This window comes from Gymnoscopelus braueri (genome assembly GCF_963280865.1).
Source record: "Gymnoscopelus braueri genome assembly, chromosome: 18".
Taxonomy (NCBI): Eukaryota; Metazoa; Chordata; class Actinopteri; order Myctophiformes; family Myctophidae; genus Gymnoscopelus; species Gymnoscopelus braueri.
This window is the reverse complement of record NC_137618.1, coordinates 17,987,649-18,015,314: the sequence shown is the minus strand read 5'-3', so window position 1 is coordinate 18,015,314 and position 27,666 is coordinate 17,987,649. Positions and strand designations below refer to the sequence as shown.

The following is a 27,666-nucleotide window of genomic DNA, read 5'->3' as shown; positions in this document are numbered from 1 at the left end:
TTCTATTGCCATTCCTCTCCCCTCTCCTGAAAGCTACAAATGATGGGAGCTCGTACGAAAAATTATTTCACCCACGTTTTCACACCTGTGATGTGACAACTCAGGCTTATTTCTTGCAGTGGAGTTACGGCAGGTTTCCCCTGACAATATGGCGGTGGTGTTGGCGTACACCGGTCCAGTGGCCAATGTGGTGTCTACATTATGCTATGTCTATGGTTACAACGGCAGGAGGTCATCTCCCAGCTCGCCATCTCCGAAGTCATCCTCGTCCACACGCTTCTTAGCTGCCGTCTTTGGTCTCTCCGCCTGAGGTCCCAGTGGGTCAACGTAGGAAGCATCTACGCGAACACACACACACACACACACACACACACACACACACACACACACACACACACACACACACACACACACACACACACACACACACACACACACACACAGTGGTTGGGAGAAAAGAACAATATTCTGACTACAGAATGTAACATTTACAGCTACGTTTCCTCAGTGGGATCACATTAGAAGTGCAACAGTTGAAAAAATTCTTAAAAAAAAATTATGACCTGCCCAGAATGGGGAGGCTAGGGTGCAAAATATTTAAAGGGAACAGAGGTGAAATGAGAACAGAACAGAATAGTGTATAATAATTCACAACTCACAACAGGCCCAGTATAAAACCAAATACTAAAGCAAAAGTAAAAACATCTGATTCCAATGTGAGTAGATCAGATCTGCAGCACATATGTTCACAAAGAAATGACACTTTGTTTGTTTGTCAGCAAGTTGGAGGAGGGCGGGGAGAGAGACGGATGACATGAACTAGAAACCGACCGATGACAGATTTTTGGGTCTACCGATCTCGAGTCCTAGATGTTTTGACTGATATTTTGTCCAAAACGGCAAAATGTTCTAATCAATAAAAAAATGAAAAAACATAGTTTCTATTTGAGAACATTTAACTTATAAGCAAATAAAAAAATACCTTTTTATTTAACCACTTAAGCCCATATTCAAAAATGAAATAAAAATAGCCGATCAACATGCTCACAATGTGATGCTGTGAGCTTATAGATCGGCTATTTCTGGACATTTTTGAAAATATAATGACATTTCCAAATTATTAGGGAGGCCAAGTTGAAAGTGATAAAAAATCGGGACGCATCAGCCAATGTGTTATCGGGTGCGTAATTGCCGATTACGATGACATCAAAAAAGTCAAATAATGGCCGATATATCGGCCTAAACGATATATCGGTCCGGCTCTACCAAGAACAGGAAGAAATGGAACAAATCGGCGTAAGATTTATTTCTGGGCACTGATTCATAGGATCAAACAAAATAATGAGAAGGAAAAGAGGTTTGAGAGGCTGTCCTCACCCAGGTCTCTCTGCTGGCTGCTGGCTTCATATGGCTCGTTGGAACCAGGAAGTGTCCTCAGCTTGGCGCTCAGCCGCTCGCCCTTGGCACTGCTGCTGTGGCTGCTATCTGTATACGTGTATACACACACAAACACGATTAGCTTACTTTCTTACTGTGTGTGTGTGTGTGTGTGTGTGTGTGTGTGTGTGTGTGTGTGTGTGTGAACATGTTTACATGATGTATCTATTTGGGCATTCGTATGAATAGGTTTCGGCGTGCTTCATTCTTGGCTGATGACACAGATGACAGGCTGACAGCAGAGGGCGCCCCAGAGAACTGACGCTGCGTTCACACTAGCGCCGACAAAGCGACAGGCTACAAGTCATTTTCAATGGAAGCCAGAGGCATGAAGCTACAAAGCGACGCCCAGGCTACAAAAACAAACTTGAGCTGGTTTCAACCTTTTTCAGCGCTCCAGTGACACAGTGAAGTGTCAATCAATCATATGGTTTTGTTTCACCATTTCCACCCACTTACCCTCTCGCACCATTCAACAAATAAAGAATTTTTTTTTTGTGCTGTAGCCAGTTCCCTGTGCTATTGATCCCTACCCTTTGCGTGTGTGGCGTGAGCAACACTTCAATGGCGACTCGGCTTGACCGTTTTGTAGCTTTTGTCGCCGCTAGTGTGAATGCAGCATAAGGGACAGAGGAGTGATAACGATCACCAGAACATCTGGCAGCCAGGTAGCTCTGGAAACTCTGGAACCCAGTGGTGGAAAAGCACAAAAACAGGAAGTAGTAAGAGGCCCCAATCCTCCGCTGTCCCTCACAGCACTAAACACCCCCCCCCCTCCCCTCCCTCTCTCTCTCCCAGCTGAAGTTGTCACTATCTACCAGTAGAGCCCGACCGATGCCAGATTTTTGGGACCGATGCCAATCTCAATTTTGGAGAGTCCTAGACCACAGATTACTGATGTTTTGACCGATATTCATCAATTTGAAAAACATATTTGATTAAAGTTAGAACACTTAATTTATACGCAAAACGAAATATATAAAAATAAACAAATAATGTTTTGATATATAAAATAAATACAGAAAACTAAACTTTATTCTATTAACCACGTATTAACCTATTCTTGTAAAAAAATTGCCGATCAACAAGCTAGATCTGCTATTTTTGCTATAGTGACATACCGTACCTCAATTAGGGTTGACAGATTTAAAGTGGTTCAAAATCAGGACACATCGGCTGCAGAATTGCCAAAGCGAAAAAAAGTTAAATAATGGCCGATATATCGGTCTGGCTCTAACTACTCTCTGCTAGCCTAGAAAACAGACTTATTGGCTCCTGTCTAAAGGCACAGGGAAGTCTTTTTTTTACCAGAATAAGTTAAACAACACTTAAGTTTTTAACAGACAACAGACCAGTATGCGGACACAATCCCCTTCTGCAAACACTGACAACTGTGTTCGTTGATGCCGGAGGTACCGTGGAGGAATCAAACCCAGGCGTCTGCGGTGGTGGGCGAGGGTTTTACCTCTATGCCACCCGTCCCACACAGCAAGTTATAGAACACTTGGAGCAATATAAAGTGGTACAGAATGAAGAAAAGGGAGTGCGTAGTTCATGGTGCATTTAATCCTGATCCCTGTCCACATAGACTATTGCTGGCATAGACAATATGTGGACTAGCAACTATCCATTATTTTCTTACCGATTATTCTATCGATTACTTTTTCGATTAATAGAATTATATATATATATATCTCTGCTGTCTGGCAGAAACCAGCTAACTCCAAAATGTACATTTTTCAGGAAATGACAAAAACAAAACAAAAAGTGGCTTTAGGAGGTTTTGTTCATCACTGATACAGTAAGTACAGCTCAATGGACCTTCAAGCTCACAATGAGGTTGGAGGTCAAAAGGGGGTGGAGCCTGGAGTCAGCAATACCAGCTAACTCCACCCCCCTTTGGTGGACTAAGCTGGTTTAGCAGAAAGTTTGAGGATCCAAAGGAGTTAGCTGATTCTGTCAGAAGCACTTTTTAATACTTTACATTGGTTCAATATTTTTTTAATCAACACACAGACGTAAAGGGTGTTAATCCAACGAATCAACGTTGAATTATAATTGACTAAATGTATAAGTCTGAGTAACCACTTAAGCTTAAACCCACTTAACCCTTGTAACACAATGGTGTCATGCAAAATAGCAGATCATGCTATTTTTACTATTGCATTAAAAGAAAAGAAGCATCTTTTTATTATTTTAACAAAATAGATGATTTATTATACGGTAATTGATTAAATCGATTCGTTTGATTAACTGCTGCTGCACCCGTAATTAGGGCTGTCACGATTACACATTTAGATTGACGATTTAATTGTGTGTTTGGCATTGAACATTATGAAGCCTTTTAGGCTTCGTGATCAAAAATTGCACAGGGCAGATATGACAAATAACTGAAATATACAAAGACATTTTATAATAATTCAATTACGAGGCGGCCATAGCTGAGTGGTTAGTGAGCCCGCCTAGGGAGCCAGAGGCCCTGGTTGCCCCAGGTACGATTCCAGGCCAGTCCAGCATATGTGTCGATGAAATGAAATTTGTCCCTGAGCAAGACTCTTAACTCTTTGACTGCCAGAGTATTTTCATAAAGTACTCCCCCAGTGCCAGCAATTTTCGTGTTTTTTTATTTTTATATTTTGAATTTTTCTCATGAAAATAATAATGACACATAATGTAAAGACCCAGCACAAATCCGCCACTAGAGCGCAGCACATGACAGCTTTGATCATGTCGTTGGGTCTCTCTCACCCTTCTTCATAGATTAGACAAGGAAAAACATGAAAACGGATGTGACGTCCCCCCCATTGTTTTGATCGGCGAAAATTACGTTGTGATATACGACGGCGATGACTGATCGTCACCCAGACCATAGATTATAGAAGAGAAACTGTCCGTTTGTCCGTCATACCGTGTGAAAGACCGTTTATTTACCTATTTTGGACGAAAATGACTGGGGAAAAGAATCAAAAACCGGAAACGGAATCCAGGTCATGAAACCGGATGCAGATGTCCGTGAAGTAAGTGGAACTCGAGAATAACATTGAATATTAAGCAGCATAGCGCAATCAGAGATTAAACAATGAACGCGCGTCCAGCGCGTCCAGCGCGTCGACGGCCAACTGGACAAAGTAGCACTTGACGCGTTATCGCGTCGTCCGCAGTCAAAGAGTTAACCACTAATTGCTCACATAGGTTCTCATTGGAAACAAGACCGCAAGGACTTTCATGAACGACCTGTTAAAAGGAATTATCTTTATCTTTTTAATAATTTCATTTTATATTTGAAAATGTGTGAAAATCTTTCAACATGGAAACGATGACGATTATGCAAAAAATAATTGTGATTATCTCAAATAATTGCAACAGGCCTACCCCTAATGTGGAGCTTCATAGCTGGATGACTAAGCCTCAACAGAAGTGTAAATGCTAAGGAGTCATGACATCACAAGTTCACCTCAATTCACCATGCATCTGAATGTGACAATAAAGATGGTTCTGATTCTTGCAGGGCCATACGGGTGGGGATTACTGCATTATATGCTCTTTGAATGGCGCCAGCCCATCTGGTCCTCCAAGGAGATTAAACAAACATGCAAACATGCAGAATACTATTTGACCCAGGTCTGGTGTTCTGAGAGGAGTAGAGTTGATCTCCTCAGAGATGAAATACAGGAAAGATAAGATGCAGTGCCATTACACCAAAGCATAGCAGGAAAATAAATGGAGACAGAGGGAAATAAGTCCCTAACAGCACATGATGGACTTTGTGAGAGTCTGATATCTGCTCTGTTGACTCGTGAACCTCTCGGATGGAGGTGGCAGTTTTACAAGCCTTCCATTGGAGAATGACGTCATTTTCGAGGCATGTGAAAAACAAACTTCTCCGCCTCAAGCCTAGAGTACGTTTTGGAGAATAACAACCTCTCTTCACACACCAGGGAGTGCAGTGTACCACAAACAGACAGACTTTACAGAACAGAGGGAAAACTATCAGGTGCATTTCAATAGTAGTGGCCTTCTCAGCTTTCTCTCAAAGCAATTTTCATCCTCCCCCTGCTTCCTCGTCTGTCAGTCTGTCTGCTATGGTCTCTCAGTGCAAACATTGACTGGAGCAGACAAGGAGTGTCGGGGAGAGAGGGAAACAGGCTGAGATCACAGCAGCCTGTCAGAGGAATTCTGGGCCTCTCAGAACATATTAAAGCAGTTCTACGTTTGTTTCGCTCTCTTAGTGGAATGTGACTCCCTCAACAGAAAACCAGATAAAAAAATAATCCACGTATTACATATACTGTACTATCCTATGGTCTTGGAATCGAATAGGGCTGCACAACTGATAAAGTGTAGGAGACTAGGAGTATATCACTGTTCATGTAGCTTTTACAGTTTATAATTGTAATATTTTGGCACTGTGGCAATACTTATTTGAATGTATTCAATTCAGAACAACTTAAAAAAAGTATGTATATATATTTTTTTCCCCCTTCTTTTTTAACTTTTCCCCCCTCCCAAAATGGTGAGATATCATCAAAAATGTGTGAACAAGTCTATCCCAAAGCAACAGACGAGGAAAGCTGACAGTCTCGTAATGATGGCCTCAGTAATGGGATACAAAGCGCACAAAAAGGCTGCACTAGTGACAGTGAAACGAACGTGACATGGATCGGACCATAACAGAACCTTCTAGGGTTTCAGTTCAGGTCACAAGAATGTTCTACTCTGCACTACGATAAGCAGCTGGAGGTGAATACAGTCTGGAAAACCCAAATAGCAACATTATGGTGATCATTACGCTGGGGGCTACAATGCCTGCTTGATTTAAACTTAGTTGCACTCCGGTGTTGTGCACCGAAAAGACACAATCGCAGCGCATTACTAGCTTGTAGATCGTCTATTTTCGCTGCGCGACACCCGTGTGTAACCAAGTATAACTAATGGTACATACCTCTCCCTGAGTCCAGCAGTGGACTCTGCATTTTAGCCTCGGAGTGAGACACTGGGCAGGGCGACAGACACACAAAGGCAGAAAGCAGAAGAAATAAAGTAGTCAAACTATGAGAAAATAATGAAGGAGGGAGGCATTGCACAAAGAAAGCGGGAAAGAAAAAAGGAATGAAAGCAGGAATGAAAGGAATGAAATCAGGTCCGGGGACCACCAGGGGTCCAAATGGACCCTTACGGGTCTGTAACTCAGAATGTACAAATGGAACCAAATGGACCTAGTTCCATTTGTACACTAAATTAACATTGAGAATTGTACAGTGTAGTTTGGGGTCCCAGTCACAGAGATTGGCGGTATGTGGCTTAATGCATATCAAACTGGGGGTTCTTGATGTTCAAAAGGTAGAACATCTCTGATAAAAAGCACAGCACTAATCACAGTCACAGATAAGGGAACAAGAGGGAAATTGGAGCCATGCGATGCATTATGTGTACTGATGAGATATGATTTGAGTCACTTTCACTCTCTCACCTGCTTTGACCTCCACCTCTGCAGTGCCAGAAGAGAAAATAAAGAGGTGAATGATCACTCGGCTTCTAAAGACAACCACATCCTAACAGTTCTGACTTGCTTGTTAGGGCACACAGCTATTCTACCAGGACAATTTGATAACACTGAACAGATTCCCATAAGCATTTCTACTTATCCGATTTTCTGTTCGTTTTTTTTTTGGTTTTTGGCATCAAAAAGATTACAGAATATTAAAAGCACATTGGAAGCCTTTTTTGTGATCCAAAACATCAAGCCACAGGGGAGTAATGGAACTCTTGGCAAATGGCAAGGCGGACAGACAGGCACATTAGCAGGTGCTTGACGTAACATTACAGTCTTCCAGTTACACAGCCGAGACGAACCGGGGCTCGCCAAGACATTTTTTTGGCATGTGGGTAGTGCATCTGTGTTGTCTTTGTAATGCATTCAAGTGCCTGATAAACCTGCTTGCGGTGCCGGTGGGTGAAACTTGTTTCCATTGTCAGAGCCAGTGTAGCGAAGCCTATTGGACCTAGAGGAACCTTACAATCCAGCTGGTCCAATTCGTCTTCTTGCTAGGTTACTGTGACCCGAGAGTGTTATGTCTGATTTATTATTACATGGTTTGGTTGAATGCTTCATTCCGATTGGTCAATCACTGAATTCAGCAGTCATTCTGTTATTATTCAATAATGACTGCTGCTATCAATACTGGGCCACTGCAGACAACGCACCTGAATCAACCAATTAATTAATCAATCCGCGGTGCTTGGTTTGTCAGAATTTCTACAAGCTCACAGCTAATTTCACTATTTGTCGCACAATGAAGTATATAGGGCTTAAGTGGTTAACATTAACACAACAAATATGCCCCCTTCTGTTTTGTTTTTTTACTAATGGAACCCTGACTATAACGATAATGCTAATTATGTGAGCATAAGAGTTAATAATAGTTGTGGTGTGGACTCCACTTGAGTGTTCATCCTTGTGTGATCTAAACACATACAGTACCACACACACTGGTACAGCACACCTTTTACAAGTAGGAACCACACCTTTTTACAAGTAGGACATCTTTGACAAACTTGACATGACATACAATTGCTGCTATTCTTCTTCTTCTGTGTGTGTGTGTGTGTGTGTGTGTGTGTGTGTGTGTGTGTGTGTGTGTGTGTGTGTGTGTGTGTGTGTGTGTGTGTGTGTGTGTGTGTGTGTGTGTGTGTGTGTGTGTGTGTGTGTGTGTGTGTGTCGCTGATGATGAAGATGATGGTGCATGGAGAACAATTAAAGATTATGAGTTACAACAGTTTTCACTCACCACTGTTGGCGCTGCCCTCTCTGCGACCTCTGGCACTGCCCTCCCTCGATGACTTCACCCTCTGCAGGGACGGAGAGAGAGAGAGAGAGAAAGAGAAACAGATGGAGGAAGTAAGATGGATAGACAGATGGAAGGATAGAGAGAGGCAAGATATGAAAGAAAAGAAAGAAAGAAATAATTAATATTTTGTTTTAAATATCCCACGCTCTGTGCCTACACAGAACAGAGACGAGCCTACATCTTTCTCTCTCAGGGCTGGGCGATATGACTTCAAATCAATAACACGGTTATTTTAAACGTTTTGCCTCGATTACGATAAATGAATGATTATTAAAATAGCAGATCTACAAGCTCACAACATGTCGTGATGTGATGCGTTGTGAGCTATCTATTTTTGTGCACTACCATTATACAATGAAATATAATACAGGATTAAGTGGTTAATCAATCTAATCGATTTAGTCAATAAAAAATAATGCATTGATATAGAAGACATTAAAACATATTTAAGAAAAAAAATCTATTAACCAACATGAGCAAGATTAAGACAGTTATGATTTTAACTTTCAATTTGGATATATTTTTGGTATATATTCTCTCTCTCTCTTTCTCTCTATTTGTCTGTGTATGTATCTATAACTATGGTGACCATTTGTCTCTCTGTCATAATCTCTTTCTCTCGATCTCCGTTCCCAGCAGACACTATGCACCCCCCCCCCCCCCCCTCCTACAAGGGACCATCCCTCCCGTTCCAACAAGGTGTCTGTATTGATTTAAGAGCAGCTGGTTGTGATAGTTGGATATGTCGCTCTCCTCAGAGGAATGTCCCCACAGGGCCAAGACACACAGCTCTAGCCAGCATCCAATCATCCAGACGAAGAGAGAGAGGGTGGATGGCGGTTTTCCTCAAACCTTTCCAGTCTGGGACTCTCAAATGAGAGATTTGGCTGTCTGGCTTGTGGAAACATGGCTACTCTTGTCATGATGATCGGGGGGGGGGGGGGGGGGGGGGGGGTAGCATGGACCTCTGGCCCATTCCAAGCAATGTCAGAACTCGAAGTGGCGGCTGGGTGTATTGTTCTCCGTATTTACTAGCATGTGTTACTTTTCATTTGAATTAATCTGGGAACCAGATAGGGGTGCAACAGTAAATCGAACTAATAGATGGAATAGTTTATAGATTACAACATATTTTTGTTTTTTATTTTTATCGTTTTTAATAAAATAATTGATTTTCAGGGGAAATTTTGAATTATTTTTTATTTTGTTTTACTCCAAAAGTTTTCAAAAATATCACATAAGCATAAACTTGGTTATTTTTGGTGAGTGACACAGTCGTACGACAAAGTCTAAATTAGGCTTCAGTGTCAGAGTGTCCAGAATGAGACACTCGTTGCTTTTGGGAATCGAACCCCCAGGTTCGATTCCAGGCCAGGCCAGCATATGTGTCGATGAAATGAAATTTGTCCCTGAGCAAGACTCTTAACCCCTAATTGCTCACAGGTTCTCATTGGACACAAGACCGCAAGGACTTTCATGAACGACCTGTTAAAAGGAATTATCCTTTATCTCCATATTTTAACTTTGTGTTTTTTTCCTAATTAATGCTTACTTGATCATCCTACAGCGTCACACAAAAGCATCAAAAGTAGCAGATGTACAAGTTCGAAACGCCGCGCAAAACGCGTGGCTGCTTTCTCCCCACCTGTTCTTTTATCTCCTTCATCTTCTCTGCTTTCTTCAGCTTGATGGAATACTCCTGCACCTCCTTCAAGTTCATGTCTGTACTGAGCCTGACGAGGAAGCGCAGGCCTGGACACACACACACACACACACACACACACACACCACACACACACACACACACACACACATCGATTTAGCACCGTCAGTTAGCATTGTTCAGAGCATTAGTTAGAGTACCGTCCGTGTGAGAGGTTTCTTATCAAACGATAGATGAATTACATTCCACATTTTCCGGGAACTTGCAGTGGATGTCTCGGTACGTCTCCAAGGATTTCTGGTAGTTCCCTGTGAGAAGACCAGAAACCACGTTCAGGGTAGCTCATTCAAAATGCTGCTAATTCACTTTACATAAACCAGCTACAGGAGGTGTTTTCTGTGAATCTGTTTCTGTCAATGAACCTGACATGACTCTCTTTTGACCAATTAAGCCGTACGTATATACTTTAGTACGTATATACAATTAGGAAGGCCAGGGTGATAATTAGCAAAGAATATACTCCTAATTACCACTTCTCCTGTAACAGCTGGCCACCATTAGTTGCCACTTCACTTGGTTTGGCCTGAAAAATAAAGTGAGAATAAAGTTATAGGCCAAACACACAGCACAAATACACACTGAACAAACAAACACAGCATAAATACACACAGGACCAGAAAAGACACAGAATAAACAAACACTTGTCGTTTGGGAAGTTTGAGAACCCCTATGCTAAGCCAGTGGTTCTCAAACACTTTCATGTCAAGTACAGTATTTGGCCACAGCCCGCAGACACCCCCATCTGCTAAGACTTTGTGCCAGGGACCCTGTGAGAGAACATTTTCAAACTTATTCAAGAAATGTCAAAAATAGCAGAAAAAAATTGCAGATGTGTTAGATGTTTTTTTAGGGTTAACTCATTGGCCGCCATTATCGCATTAACGCGATCTAATAAATAGCGCGCTTGGCCGCCAGGATCGCGTTAATGCGATCTATGGTCTTTATTGATCTTTATGCTCTGATCACGCTATTCTGTTATGAATCAGGCTAAGTTTCGGGTTCCACTTACTTCAACCACCACTGCATCCGGTTCCATGACTTGGGTTCCGTTTTCGGTTTTACATTTTTCCCCCCAGTCATTTTCGACCATAATAGGGAAACAAATGGTTTTTCACACGCTATGAAAAACGATCGGAGACCTCCCCTCCTATAATCTATGGTCTGGGTGACGAACAGTCATCCCCGTTGTGTATCACAAAGTAATTTTCGCCGATAACAGAATCTGAGACATTTCACTTCCGGTTCATGTGTTTCACTGTGTGAGTGGGTCTGGGAGGGGGCGAGTGTGATCGAGAGGCGATCAAGCTTGGTATGTGCTGCACTCTAGTGGTGGAACGATCAAAACGATTCAAGTGTCAAGCCAGACTTTCTAGATGTGAATTAAATAACAAAATAACGAAACAAAAAAACACGAAAATCGCTGGCAAGGGCTGCTATGAACGAGGTTTTAACTCTGGCAGTCAATGAGTTAAAGTGGCCAAACAAATTTTGATACAATTTTAAATAATTTAGCTGGGGACCCACTGGAACAGCCTCATGGACCCCTGGTGGTCCACAGGCCCCACGTTGAACCTGTGCCAAGTTATAGGGACTGGTTGGTACTTACTGGATGAGTGTGGCTCTCTCAAAGTACTGAATAGCCTTCTCACAAAACTGTGTGTCGATGTAATACGCTCCCAGCCATTCTATCACATCAATGTTGGAGGGGAAATATCTGAAAGACTGGACACACACACACACACACGCACACGCACACACACAGCTGTACCATTCAATATTATATGAACCGATAAATGAAAACACATGCTCATACTGTTGGGATGGGGGACTTTCAACAACTACAGTGGACAAGTGATGTTTTGTTTTGGGTTTTTTATTAAAGGATTCTACTGTTTGAGAGGTAAAAGCCTCTCAAACAGCATTTAGACCATTGACCGAAAACCTTGTTGCTTGCAACCTTTAAAGATGTATGTACTGTACTGGAAATCTACATTGTATACGCAGCCAAGTTAACATCTATAGCAATATTTAAAACCACTTTAAAACCACATGAACCCTACCGTCCCTAATCGGTATAAATAGCATATATACAAGCTCACAACACGTCGCTGCACAACGCATTGTGAGCTTGTAGATCCGCTATATTCAACAAAGATATTGGGTGTAGAGGGACCCCGGGGGGACCCGTTGTGAGCTTGTCTATAGGAAATGTTTGAAACTTTTTGGATAGGGCTTAAGTGGATAAATAAAATAAATGTTAGTTTGTGTGTTTATTTTGTGTCTATCAAAAAGTTATTTGTGTTTATGCATATAAATATATTTCTTTTTACAAAATATTGGTCAAAACATCAGTAATCAGTGGTCTAGGACTGTCCACAATTGTGACTGGCCTCGGACCCAAAAATCTGATATCGTTTGAGCTCTTATAAAAAGTTAAATGGGACTTATGGTATAATATGCTACCTCATAGTAGTACTGGAAGGCCTGGGACTTGTCCCCCTCGCCGTCATACAGCTCTGCCAGTTTAGCAAGGACGTGGGGGTCAGTGGGGGTGACACTGATGAGCTGCATGAGCCACTCGATGGCCTGCTGCGGGTCCTCCAGCAGCTCATAGCTGGAACACAACGTGTGTCAAGGACAAAACGTAGACAGTTGCACGGTTCTCGTAAGTAATGAGATGGGTAAACTTTTATTTTGTTGTAAATTAACGCCCTACTTGATCATACCACAGTCACACAAAAGCATCAAAAGTAGCAGATCCACAAGCTCAAAAGGTGGCGCGAAGATCTTCTATTCTTGCATTTTAATCGTGAAAAGTAACAGTTTTGGATATGTGAGGTTTCCACCCGACAGAGACAATAAATATGGTAATACAAGCGCGCGCACACACACACACACACACACACGCACACACGCACACAACCAGTAGGATACAGGTGTGCCAGCTGGTACATGACCTGTGCACTGTTCCTGAGGATGGCATGGAGCTTCAGGAAGCAGTTCAGAGCCTCTTCTAGACGACTCAGCTTCTTATAGGTCAGGCCTGGGTGAGAGGGCGGGACAACCAATCTGTCAATGAATCAACTGTCTGCAGCGTTTTCAAAGTCAAGGCAGGCTGAATACTAATCATACCAATAGGGGTGCAACTATTAATCAAACTATTTGATTTAATTGATTATTAAAAAACATATTGATAATTGAATAGAATAATCGATTAATGATTATAGGCAAAAATAGTGAAAATAGCCAACCTACAAGCTCACAAAGCATCACAATGCGACGCGTTGTGAGCCTGAAGACAGCTATTTTCACTATTTTGCACGACACCGTTGTGAGGCGAAGTAAAACTTCATTGATATGAATCAAGATGATTTGATTAATCGTAAAAGTAATCGACAGATTCATCGATAAGGAAATAATCAATAGTTGGAGCTCTAAATAGTAATAATACAAAATAAAGTCAACCTATACTAGAGGTGTGGTTGAGCCACATGGCTGGGTTTCATTTTAGCCCAAGTTTGTTTTGGAGTGTTCAGCAACCTCTGCTGGACAGATTTCAATTAAAATGTTCATAAAATACCAGAAATAGCACATCTATAAACACAACTTGATGTGACATGCTGTGAGCTTGCATACAGACTAATCGATTTAGTGGATTATAGAATAATCTGTTATACATTTATTTGCATTGATTCATTGATATCTAAAAAGAAAACGTAAAAGAATGATTAAAAAACAAAGACGTGCTTCTTGATCGTATGATAATAATGGATAGTTGCAGGTCGACTTGCATTCATCATTACAGTTGATAGGGCTTTGCCTAAGTCAGTGGTTCTCAACAAGGGGTCCTTGTGGGGTTCCAGAGGGTCCCCAGCAAAATGAAGAACAGTTTAAACACTTAAACCCTATTTAACTTTTCATTAGCTCACAACACGTTTCGATGCAATGCGTTGTGCGCTTGTAGATGCTATTTGTGAAAGATATTGTGTTGACAAAAATATTGAGAAATCTTCTTTTATGGGGGTCCCTGGCACAAAATCCTTTCAAATGGGGGTCTGCGGCCTAATACATATCAATTTGGGGGTCCTTGACATGAAAATGTTGAGAACCACTGACCTAAGTTATACAGGGCCTCTGTACAGGAGGAGTCATTCCTCAGGGCCTCTTTGTAGAACTCTGCAGCTTTGTCATATTCCTGCTTGACGAACACTGTGTTGCCCTTGTTGATGAGCGCCACCGGGTTGTAGCGGTCCGCGCTCATGGCCAGGTCGGCGTAGCGCTCCGCCTGCTCGTAGTCTTTCTCCTGTAGGGGTCAAAGGTAGGTTTCACACTTAAAATCTTTAAAAACTTTGAGAACCACTGTGGTAAATGTTTGTCACATGCATAGTTTGTGTATTTTGTAGTAGCAAGTGAAGGCAGGGGACTTATACTACTTGCACATTATTTTACTTTTTTTCATCTACATAGACAATCTACAGTGTCAGATTCATGAAAAATTTCTGTCATGTTTCCATGGGACAGAAAATCACTGTAAATATGGACTGAAGCCAGCAGCATACTCCAATTGAAGTCCAAAGTTTTTCGGTGCCTTGTTGAAGTTTGTTTCGGCAGTTCTTTCACAAGAAGATTTTCCAACTAGCCGGACATCACTGCTGAAACACCATTGTGAGTGCTCTCATAATTTATATTGTTTTATTTCTGCAATCTGCCGACAACGCACCATGGACAGTTTTGAAGGTTGGCTGAGGTTAGGTTGGTACAAACCTCTATAATCTCTCTCTGAGAGACTACAAACACAACGAGATGACAAGTAATTAGTAATGGAGAGAGATAGCACACACATTGTGCACTGTGTCTGTCGCGAGAAATGGTTGAAACCTCCCAGACAAATGATGTCAAAGTACGTTGGAGGTTCATGTAAGTTCATGTGGAGATCCGCGGTAAAGCGTTGCAACGTTCAGAACTCAAAGCCGAGCCGCAGCTAGTGAAAAAATACTTTCGCCCTCAGACAACTTTGTTTGTGACGGCAAGCTGAAAAAGTTTGATTTCTTTTGGAGTATGCTGCCAGCTTCAGGGACTGAAGCAACTTCAGCAACACTGACAAACTATTTCTCATTGACTATACGTCTACATAATTTCTGTGTATAAATGGCATTTGGTAGAATTAACCATCTACACCCTATTCAAAAGAAGTGAAAGTAGCCGATCGACAAGCTATAATGACATTCCCAAAATTGGTACACCAAGTTGAGAGCGATTGATATTAATGAACTGGGCGGGATCATACCAGGAAGTAGAGGAAGGCGAGGTTGGTGGCCGCGGCGCTCTTCACTCTGCTGTCTTTTTTTTCAAATGTCTTCAGTGTATCAACAGCCTGTACAGAGAGGTAACACAGAGAGATATTATAGCAACAACGCACTTTATAATGACCTTATGCTAGTGTAGTAGCCCAGGGATGTAGCTATGGAAGAATATCCCAAGAACAGATACTGTGATATTGGGTATGGAGGCCTACTTAACCCATTAAAACCGGGAAAGCGGCCCAGACGGTTGGCGTAACCGTCTAGGGCACCTAGGCTGGTAATCCAGCCTGACAGCATGTCATGGGTTCGACTCCCGATCCCAACGACCTTTTCTGCGTGTCACCCCCCCCCATCTCTCTCCCCATTTCCTGTCAGCCTACTGTCCTGTCAAATGAAGGCATAAAAGCCCCCCCTCAGGTATATTTTTAATATACCTGAAAATACCTTTTCAGGTCGGGATACCAATGTCATCCAATCAGGGGAGAGAACTCATACAGGATACAGGATAAACAAGTGAAATTGGAAGTGATGAAACAAATAAATGAGTAGACAAAATTGGAACAATAAAATGTAAGCTGATAAATGGGTCTCGTCCTTATTGGATGAAACTGAAAATGTATTTTTATGTTTATTAAACACCTGGAGAGATAGGGAGACCCCTGTTACTGAACAAACACTCTATAGCAAGAACATCAAGCTTTACATTTTTAACAAAACAAAACATAAAACGTACAGCACTTTTAATAACAGCACACAGCATGTTGACACTTGATCCAAAACCGTGCAACACAAACAATATACCAGACATGCACACAAACAATGAAACAGGCACACATACCTCAACCTTTAGCCATGCAGTTTGCAATGAAACAATGAAACAGGCACACATACCTCAACCTTTAGCCATGCAGTTTGCAATGAAACAATGAAACAGGCACACATACCTCAACCTTTAGCCATGCAGATGGAAATGCAGGTGGACGGGGGGGGGGGGGGGGGCAAGGCAAAACAAGACAGAATGGAGGGAGTGAGAAGGGCGTACAGTATAGATGCACAGCAGACATACTAGCAACAGCAATGCAACAAACTGTCATACATGGAACTAGGGCCATGATTATTCTTTCGACGGTTATTTTTTCAATCAAATAATCGAGAAGTGTGCTTTGCTTTGGATAATGATTATATATACAAGCTCACAACGCGTCACATTGTGAGCTTGTAGATCTTTCTTTTTTGGGAAAATCTATTATTTTATAAAAATTGATTGGCTGATTAGTTAATCAATTGTTGCACCCCGTCATGGAATGACACAAAGACAGTACCATAAGCGGTTAACACACAGCAAAACAAAACCCATACAAGATGCACTGCACACATTGCAACATCAATGCAACCAGTTGGTACAGATAGGTGCAACAGTTTATGAAACTAATCGATTTAAATTATTATAAAATAATACATAATTAATCTACTAAAATAATTTAGATTCTTTTCAGATTTTTTCTTATTCTCTTCATTTTATTTTAAAAATACAATGGCAAAAATAGTGACAGTGGCAGATTAGCATAAAATTAAAAATAGTATAAAATAAGGCTGAAGTGGTTAACAGATAATAATTGATTTAGTCAACATCAATTAGAATGTTTTGTTGATTCGTCGATATAAAACAAAATAAAAAATACGTATAAAAAACATGCTTCTCAATTATTCGATTAATTAAAAAATGTATTTATAGAATAATGACAGTAATGAAAGTAATCGATAGTTGAAGCCTTCAATACAGCACCATAAACAGTACACAGGAAACACTGCAAAACAAAACAGTACAGGTACAGTAGGCCCAACAGTGTAGCATGTACATACATTTATAGAAAAGGACAATACCACTCATCTTCACCATTTAAGCCTGATTTATACCAATCTACTAGCTTGTTAAAAAAATAGGGATGCCAGGTTGAAACTGGTTAAGAACGTATGGATTTTGTCCATGTTATTTGTAGTCTAATTAACATTAGTGATTATGACTATATGAATGTGGTTCATTAATTTTACTGACAGATATCTAGATCTAGATATAGCTACAACAAAGAAAGCAATCATGTAACATCAAAATATGACTCCTAATCCCTGTATATGTGGCAGAGGTGCATACACAGGTGGTGGAAGGTCTACGATGCCTACCAACTCTATGCCCTTGAGCAAGGCACTGACTGAATCCACAAAAGGGCTCCAGGGGCAGCGTACTAAAGGCGACCGTGCGCTCTGACCTCTCTGGAAAAATAAACGTGAATGTTTGTAAACGCACGTGGGAGGATGTCATTGCTGTCAAGCGGAAACATTGTGGACCCTTACAGGTGGTTTCACTTGTACACTATCAGAGTTATGGGGGTCAGTGGGCTTAACTTAACTGACCTGGTTGAAGTCCTTCTGTCTCAGGTAGGTGATAGCTTTGTTGATCTCCAGATCATTGGCCAACTCTACATAGTGAGAGCTCTTCACCATGTCCACACACCTAAGAGCAACAACAGACACATTTACATTACCTTCATTATCAAATTCAGCAAGTGCACGAAACAAAAACAAATTGCAGACAAAATTGGAACTGAGAAATTAGCTTTGTGGGTTTCTCTCTCCTGATTGGATCAAATTGGCATCCCAATCTGAAAATGAATTTCATGTGTACTAAATAGGAGAGATGGACAGAATATAAAGCAATTTAACACGTTTAATTTTCAAAAAGCGAATATAGCAGGTCTACAAGTTCACAGCGAGTCACATTGTGAGCTTTGAAATTGGCAATTTTAGCTTTTTTTGTGCAACACAGTTTTTTGGCTAAGCTAAAAAAATAGTGGTCAGACTAATCAATTTAGTCGATTATAAATGATTAAATTCAAATTTTTGCATCATTGATCATATCACAAAACTGTGCTTACCAATTATTCGATTAATCGAAAAAGTAATCGATGGAATAATACATTTCTACAAAAATAATCGATAATTAATTTCAGCCCATGTCATATAAATACAATAAAACACAAACCAGTCGAATCCTGCAGCAAAAGAGCTCTCTATGGACGGGGCGATGAGCTTGGCAGAGGTCATGATGTACTTCTCAGCCAGGGCTTTCCTGTGTGTCAAACAACACAAAAGGGTGGGATGAGGAAAGCTAGTATATCAGCTAATCTCTTAGTTACGCCAACATTGCATTTATGTCTTGTTTTCCAAATACAGATGTACTACTGTAATGTGTTTGTGTTCAAACTGTTGCTGAGGTTTCAACAGGTGGCAGGTAGCATTGTATTTTGCTCACCGCTCTCTCTCCATCTGATGAAGCTTGTCATTCTTAATAGCCTCAATTACCATATTTGCTCTGGTGTCGTCCTGAAAAGAGATGAACACACAAAGAGAGAAAGCATATGGAGTCACAAACCGCTTCTCTTCACCTGACAGTGAGGAGTTTCACTTATGTTTTGACCAAATACGTTGATATATCAATATTGTGACGATAATATAAATTTCCTTTTAGTTTTTTTGAACATCCGAGTGCTGACGAGATAGGGTCTGTTTTTTTCCTGAGCGCAGTGTATGTTTTAAACTGTTTTCAATGACAGCTAAGTGTCTATTCTGCAATTAGCCGCGCACGGCTGGTGTTTTTATCTGCTCACCGAGAGAGCGTTTGGATGAGCATTTTAGAAGAGCTCCTTGCGTTTAAAACAAAAGGCAAAATGTTTCTTTAAATCCGCGTTCCATAAAAAGAATATTCTGGCCAATCTGTATGGTACAGTATGTTGATACAATACAACTAACACAACTGCATCGGTTGGAGTTAAACTCCCTACTCTTCTATGGAGATATTTATACATCCTGTGGTCGAGTAGGACACCTACTGGTTGACAAGAGGTATTGCATCAAAGTCAAACCACAATTTATCCTCTGCTCAAACAAGCTCTTTACTGCTCAACAGTAGACATTGTGGTGCTTGTGCAGGGAACCTGGCTTTGAATCCCACATTATTTTATTTTTTAATGAGTGTTAAATAGCTCTATATTCTGATAGCAATAATTGCTATAGAGTGTTTGTTCAGTGACAGGGGGTCTCCCTGTCTCTTCTTTTCTTTAGTAAACTGAAAATGCATTTTCAAGTCTGGATACCAATGGTATCCCATAAGGAGAGAGAACTCATACAGGATACAGGATGAACAAGTGAAATTGGAAGTGACGACACAAGGAAGTGAGCAGACAATATTGGAACTGGAACACTGTAAAGTTTTAGCTGATAAATGTTTGGTCTTGCCTGATTGGATGAAATTGGTAACCCACCTGAAATTGTATTGTCTGTTTATTAAAAGAGTTGGAGAGATGGGGAGACCCCTGTTACTGAACAAACACTCTATAGCAATGATTACTTTCTGAATATAGAGATTTAACCTTTTCACTTTTTTGTTTTTTGTTTTAACCATAAAATATAAACACTACAACCAGGGAGGGTGGGATTCACCCAAGACACCCATAGATAGATACCTCTATGAACCCAGGAGAGTTGTAATGGCATTTGGAACTCACGTTGGTAGAAATGTACTTGTCGTCTTCGTCGACGCCTAGAGGCACACTGATGAGCTTCTGGAAGGCCTTCTTCATCTTCTCCCTGTCTCCGATGGCGTAGTAGCAGAGGATGAGGTTGAAGCCCGTCTTGATGTTGGGGCTCTCGCTCATGATGTGCTCGAAGGAGGTGATGGCGTCCGAGTACTGGCCCATGCGAACGAAGACCACACCTATGTTCTGCATGATCCTGATCCTCATCTCCTTGTGCGTGTTGGAGATCTGGTCCAGCGCCATGCGGTAGAACTTGATGGCCTTCAGGTAGTTCTTCTGCTTGAAGTAGATGTTGGCCATGTTGACCTTAAGGCGCCCTGGAGAGACGGAAAGACAGAAGGGACAAAGGAAAGGATAGTCGCAGTATGCAGGTGTTTTATTTGTATGAGATTATATTTTAGGGGTGCTAGTAGCTATTTTAAAATGTGGTAGAGATTTACAGAGAAGAGGAATCTGCCTTTGTGTGTGAAGCAATCCGATTTCAAAATAATTTAGGATTTTAAAACTTCTGTAGTGTGAGCCCAGCTTAAAGGGATAGTTCACCCAAAGAAAAACTTTTTTTCTATCCATTAGTGACCCCATGGAGACTTGAATTCATGGATATTTTTTTGTTTTTGTCGCATTCCTAAGCCAATAATTTGATGACCAGCGGACCGGTAGGCAGCGGTTCCGGTAGGAGACACAAAGGACTGTTTGTGTCTCCTACCGGAACCGCTGCCGGTCATCAAATTATTGGCTTAGGAATGCGACAAAAACAAAAAAATATCCATGAATTCAAGTCTCTATGGGGTGACTAATCGATAGGAAAAAAAGTAATTTTGGGGGTGAACTATTAGTTGAGTGGTCTCCCCATCATCAGCGGTATGCCAAATTTATGCAGCGTTGTGCACAGGAAATAGCAGACCAACAAGTTCATTGCATGTTCTGAGCTTGTACGTAGGTCAACTATTTTCGCCGTGCGACAAATTATGCATCGGGCCGTACTCACCTGCGTTACTGAACATCTTGTTCTTCACGATAACCTGATAGGTGTTCAGGGCCTCTGGGTACATGTCGTTATTAGCATACTGGTTTGCTAGATTGAACAGAACCTGCAGTAGAAGACAATAGCATATACAGTATATTAGGCCTGTCACAATTTTTACATAATCGCCCGTTCACAAATATTTGAGATAAGAATTTTTTGAATTATCGTCAGAATCGTTTCCATTCATCTGTATAAAAGCCATCTCTGATGGGAATTTTGGTCAACAGAAGGGGTTTAGAAAGGAATCTTGTTATACTATGTGCATTTGTTTTGCCATGTTACTTTCAGGGAAAACGGAAGTCTTTACAGTTTTGTAAAACAGCTAACAGCGTAAAAGACAACCTAAAGTATATCCTGTATATTGAAGTTAAGCACATGATATAGTACAGTGGTGTTAAGACATGATACCGGTATGTACTGTAGTACAGTGAAGGGCTGGGCTAAGTGGACTAAATCAAATATTATGATATTTTTTACAAAATAACTTGATATTGATATCAATCTTTTTTCTTTCCTTTTGTTTCAAATATAGCAAAAGTAGCCGATCTACAAAGGCTCACAACAAGGCACATCACGACATATTGTGGACTTTCTAAGGGTTTTGAAAGTATAAAATAGGGCATAAGTAATTAAAACAAGGAAAAGACAACACTTGTGCAACATCACAAAATTACGATATCCCAAAATCCTAGACAATATCTAGTCTCATATCACGATATCAATATCTCTGCTGTCCGGCAGGAACCAGCTAACTCCAAAATGTTCATGTTCAGGAAATGAAAAAAAACTAAACAAAAAGTGCAGTTAGGAGGTTTTGTTCATCATTGATAAGAACAGCTGAATGGACCTCCAAGCTCACAATGAGGTTGGAGGTCAAAAGGGGGTGGAGCCTGGAGTCAGCAAAACCAGCTAACTCCACCCCCCTTTGCTGGAGTTAGCTGGTTTAGCAGAAAGTTTGAGGATCCAATGGAGTTAGCTGCTTTTGTCAGAAGCACTTTTTAATACTTTTCATTGGTTCAATATTTTTTTTACCAACACACAGACATAAAGGGTGTTCAATAGCACTGATTTATGGGAAAAAAATTGAAAGTGGAAAAATTGAGTTAGCTGGTTCCTGCCGGACAGCAATAATATTGATATATCGCCCAGGCGTAGTACAGTGGCGTTACATGGGAAGTACTCACCGAATAAGTGAGGTCTAAATTAATGTGGTCTCCATTGCCACTCTGCTCTCTCTGTCTCACCAGAGCTCTCTCCTTTCTCCCTGCTTCTTTGGCTTTTTCAAGTGCCTGGAGAAAGGGATACGGTCATATTATACATTACTGCATATATATGCTTTATACACACACACACACACACACACACACACACACACACACACACACACACACACACACACACACACACACACACACACACACACACACACACACACACACACACACACACACACACACACACACACACACACACACACACACACACACACACACACACACACACACACACACACACAATCAAGAGGTCAGAAGTAACGATAGCTAGAGCAAATAAATCACCCTACATTCCAGAAGAACAGTGGTTCTCATACTCTTTCATTTCAAGGAGCACTATAACACTGAGAGTATTCAAATGGATTTACAGATTTTTAAGGGTCCATTTGTCACCCTGAGAGTCTCTGGACCTCAACTTGAGAACCACTGAGCTCTAGAGTCTGTTTATTATTATTTTTAAACAACTTATTTTCATAGTGAGACAGACCCCACCTCCACCCCCAAATTAAACACCCCTCCGAGTCCCATCGTATCACTACATTGCATGCGTTCAACACCGGGAAACATTTCCATCCAGTACATCAGTGAATGACAAGAGTCTGACCAGCTGAAGGGCTCCCAGGCTGTGTGCCAAACAGCTCTCCTCGATCAGGTCATTCACTTTCCTCTCCAGGATCTTGATCTTCTCTTCAGGCCTGCAAGATCACCATTAGGGATTTATGGGAGATGCCTCTGAACATGTATTCTATACTATAGGGTTAGGGTTTGACTTTACCCGCCACATGGTGCAGAGCAACAGTGTTATTAAAGTTATAAGACATCATGGCCTCTGTCGAATCCAAATGACTGAAGTCAGTTGTGACTACTGAGAACTTTAATTCATGTACACCACGGTCTGTCAAGATTAGTCATGATTTGACTGATATATTATGGAGGTAGTTTGGTGTAAGAGAGTTTAAGGACTCGTTTCTTTTACATCTGAGAAAACCTGAAAGTTGTCAGTTTTTCAGGTATTATTAAATAGAAACTAGGTGGTTTGAGACTGAGGCGAAAACTTACGTGTCCTCATTGTTGGGCTCCAGTGGCGGTGCAGGTCCTTTGGACTGGCCCAGTGGGTCAAATGTTGAGCCTGAAAATGGTCAACAAAAGTTGTAAAAACACTGAATGATTGTAACCAGAGGTTGCTTTTTCTTTTCCGTTTTGCCAATTTCCTTCCCAAAGTAGTATTTCTCATGTCTACTGTGGCCCCTGTCACTGCCAACCCTTCACTGTTTGCCTGGGTAACAGTGTGCCAATGTAGTCAACAGTATTGTCACATTGGCACGCCTAATTAATTCTAAGACACCCATCTGCACTGTTTACATCATGGTATACTATACATACAGCTTGCCATGTTTTTACCCTTCTGTAGTTTTTAAACCTCCACAGGAAAACAAACCATAAAATTGGCCCTAGGGTTTCATGCCCATTGAAAACCTCTGACTGTGACTCCACTTTGACTACGGCCCGCTAAATAACACCTACATGTACCTCTGATCAATAACACCTGAGACTCTGATCACTGACACCTAAATCTGGTCAATGACACGCACCTCTGGTCAATAACACCTACCTCTGGTCAAAGATGAGGTGTAACCAGCAGCTCTGACTGCAGTCATAGGTCTTGATACTCCATCCTGGCATACCGCACATGAAGGACATGAGGTTTTTGTTATGTTATTTTATCAGTAAAGCATCGATACAGTTTGTCTTACCTATCTGAAATGCCACTGAGAGGTAGGCCATTATGCTTCACTTTAATAATTTAGGGTTACTTAATACACCTCTGTGACTGACCCCAATAAGCAAAAGTAGTTCCAATGCACTTAACATGATGCATTCTTAACCTTAATGGTTAAGCCTGACTTGTACCTTGTATGATGGTGTCACTATGCGACACGTTCTGAGCTTGTAGATCTGATATTTTCTAAATTAATTAGAAAAATGTGCCTATAATGAAATTCCCACAATAGGGATGCCAGTGCATGCATGCGTGTGTTTGTGTGTGTGCGTGCGTGCGTGTTTGATAAAGAAAGAAATCCAATGATAATCATTGTGATACACAGTCTGATGCTCTGTCTCACCTGCACAGCTCCAGTCATGGGTCTGCCCATTGAAGATACCATAGCCGTTCGAGACTGAAAGGTACAACGTTTACAAGATTAGAGACCAAGTTTTCATCACGTTCAAAGTCTTGCAAATAGTCATTAAGTATGAGACATGAAGTATGGACATCAGAATGCAATGAAAAGATAAATCAATTACCTGTTAAACGGGAAAGCTTTTGCTGAAAATAGGATCGACAAGCTTGAGCTTGTAGAGCGGCTATTTTCAGCGAAAATAGACCCACAATAACAGAAAACAGAAAAGACACTAGTATTGAGACCCTGAGGGACTCCGGTTACCCATATGGGGATTAAGTGGTTGAGACAAACAAACAAGACGGGGCCTAATAATGGCATGGCTTCACGTTGATCTTGGACTTCAAGTGGACAGTCTATGACATCAGTTGTTTATGACATATCTATGACATATGACTCAACCGCCATTCGCTTCCACTACAAAATGAAAGATAAATGAGCATAGAGGTTCTTGGCCAACTGGCAGCATGCACAAGAAAGCCCTACTGGCTGTCTGGCTCTGAACAAAAATTATTATTGAGATTGTCTGTGATGGTATATGTTTCATGTTTCAATACTTATGACACATGATGCTATCTAATATTTTTTTACAGAGATTGCAGCAGTTTCAAGGTATGAAAGGCAAGCATCCATGTCACTATACACTAAACTTACTCCAAAAGATGTCCCAATAGGCCGACCCCCAATGGCTGTCCCTGGAAACTTGGCAGTCATCTGGGAAAAAAAGACTAAGTTACACCTATTTAAATAAATAACTTCATATTGTATATATTCTTGTTTAACCCATTACTCATTTTAGATTTTAGCGTTGGCTATTCAAAAATGGCAGATATACAAGCTCACAGCGCGTCACTTCTTTTTTTTATTTTGAAAAATGTCACTGAGTCTCTCATATAAATTAGAACACAGAGTTCACAGAGTGTATACTTACAGGGGGCCTTCTCCCATGACTTGTCCTCACTGCTTGCTGAAAGCCTGCATCGTTGTCCAGCTCCTATAATAATATGGTTGATAATTAAAAGGTAATTAAAGTGATATTTTTTTGGTTAACACAAACAAAATTGTTAGAAAGGTTAAAGGCAAGCTCTGGGGAGATGTTTTCAATACTCTATCCAACATATTACATCGGAACTTAGACCCGGATCCTGTGTTAGCTGTTTGGCATTATGGAGGGAGATGATGCCTCTCTTGCAAAATGCAGAACATCGAATGATTGCCTTCGCCTTGTTACTTGCTAGGCGGGCTATTTAGCTCACATGGAAGGATGCTGCCCCGCCCACGCTCAGCCAGTGGCTCTGTGACATAATGTCATGCCTTAAAATGTTGAGGTTGTCAACTATTGGATTTTGGGCACCCTTCTTGACATATTTCCACAACACACAAAAATAGCATTAATTGTAGACATCTTCAGATCGGTTGCCAATTTCAGCCAATCAGGAGAGAGTACCCATTTATCAGCTTCAATGTTAGTATTCCAGTTCCAATTGTGTCTGCTCATTTATTTGTGTCATCACTTCCAATTTCACTTGTTTAATCTGTATCCTGTGTTATGAGTTCTCTCCTGAGTGGAAAAAATTGGTAGATCTCAAAATGCATCTCCTGCTTACTAAAGAGCTGGAGAGACAGGGAGACTGAACAAACACTCTAGTATAGCAATGATTAATATCAGAATATAGAACTATTTGCTTATTTTAACAACAGCTATTAACTTACTGTCAACAACACAATCACTTACCCTACCTTTAATAGACATTATAATCATCAAGTATAATTTCTTATGCATTACAGGCAGTATAAAAAAAAGTATCAATACTACTGCAATACTACGTTACAAGTAAAAATCCTGTACTCAAACTTGAGTAAAAGTACAAAATTGGCATCAAAATATACTTAAAGTAGGCTACTCATTGTGCAGAATGTCCCATTTCACAAGTTCATGTTCATATACAAAACAAATCTTTTGAAAATAGCAGATCTACAAGCTCAGTGAGCTTGCAAGATTTTCAAATGGCCTAAATATATATAGCCCTAGAATGTCTGTGATCTTACATACATTTCAAGTATTCCAAATACACAGTCATAGATCTCTCTCGGTCCCCCACTGTGTAGTGCCCATCTGCGCGGCCATAAAAGTGCTCTAAACTCCGTCTGTACTCACCCAATAATTAATTCCTAAGACGTGGAGTCATATTTTGTCCTCTAGTTTCATATCCATGTGAAAGTTCTGCCAGAAAACGTGTGTTTAGTCAAATATCTCCACTTTTTCACGAGCTGCACACGGACGAGTTCTGTGCGAAGCGAGGGGCCAGGAATGATTGCAGCACTGAATATACGTAACTTCCTTAAGGACGCACAAATGTTTGGGACACACAATTGGCAGGTGATGATTCATTACCCCGCACCAATCACAAGCACCTGTCAATTGTGTGTCCCAAACATTTGTGCGTCCTTAAGGAAGTTACGTATATTCAGTGCTGCAATCATTCCTGGCCCCTCGCTTCGCACAGAACTCGTCCGTGTGCAGCTCGTGAAAAAGTGGAGATATTTGACTAAACACACGTTTTCTGGCAGAACTTTCACATGGATATGAAACTAGAGGACAAAATATGACTCCACGTCTTAGGAATTAATTATTGGGTGAGTACAGACGGAGTTTAGAGCACTTTTATGGCCGCGCAGATGGGCACTACACAGTGGGGGACCGAGAGAGATCTATGACTGTGTATTTGGAATACTTGAAATGTATGTAAGATCACAGACATTCTAGGGCTAAAATATATAGGGCTGAAGTGGTTAATGTATGTTTTGTAATAAAAAAATCAAAACCTACAAAGTAACTAGTAACTAAAGTTTGCTAATAATTGTAGTGGAGTAAAAAGTATAACATTTGCCCCTGAGATGTAGTGGAGTAGAACGAAAAATAAATAAATAAACAAATGTAAATACTGAAGGAAGTAAAAAAAATACCTCAAAATTGTACTTAAGTACAGTACTTGAGTAAATCAATTTACTTTCCACGACTCATTATAGGTATAGTAAACACATGAGATATGTTGTTGTACAGTTAATTTACCTCGGAGTCAAACGTTGGATTATAGTCGTTGTACCCAGAATAAAGATCATCCTCCTCTTCAGCAAGATGCACATGTTCCATGACGCACTGTTATATAAACCTTTTGTTGTTATTGTCAACAATATTAAACAAAACTATTGCTATTGTCATCAATAAGACGGTTTGGTAAAGAACGTGTAATAGAAGGCATCATTCTAGCTGATCGTCTG

General features: G+C 40.8%; 1 protein-coding gene across 2 annotated transcripts; it reads right to left on the bottom strand.

Annotated features, from left to right (window-relative positions):
- Positions 1-27,666, bottom strand: ift88 (intraflagellar transport 88 homolog). 2 transcript variants are annotated; one of them, XM_080412987.1, is made up of 25 exons: positions 27,458-27,666; positions 25,316-25,378; positions 25,039-25,098; positions 24,328-24,381; positions 23,817-23,880; positions 23,264-23,333; positions 22,809-22,899; positions 22,115-22,219; positions 20,892-20,994; positions 19,874-20,220; positions 18,622-18,692; positions 18,352-18,438; positions 17,724-17,823; positions 15,296-15,382; positions 14,125-14,311; positions 12,943-13,051; positions 12,472-12,622; positions 11,615-11,730; positions 10,479-10,531; positions 10,191-10,256; positions 9,931-10,037; positions 8,226-8,286; positions 6,908-6,925; positions 1,378-1,485; positions 1-338 (listed from the first exon to the last, which is right to left on the bottom strand). In XM_080412987.1, exons 1-25 carry the CDS (start codon positions 27,536-27,538, stop codon positions 217-219), a joined length of 2,481 nt encoding a protein of 826 aa, XP_080269113.1. In that variant the 5' UTR covers positions 27,539-27,666; the 3' UTR covers positions 1-216. The 2 variants fall into 2 exon arrangements, with proteins under 2 accessions (XP_080269113.1, XP_080269114.1); XM_080412988.1 differs by lacking the exon at positions 6,908-6,925.

Coding starts and splice junctions, on each gene's coding strand:
- ift88 (XM_080412987.1), bottom strand. CDS start 27,538: ATGGAACATGTGCATCTTGCTGAAGAGGAGGATGATCTTTATTCTGGG. Junction 20,221..20,891: donor CAAGATGTTCAGTAACGCAG/GTGAGTACGGCC, acceptor CCGTCTCTCCAG/GGCGCCTTAAGGTCAACATG. Junction 8,287..9,930: donor TGAAGGAGATAAAAGAACAG/GTGGGGAGAAAG, acceptor CCGTCCCTGCAG/AGGGTGAAGTCATCGAGGGA.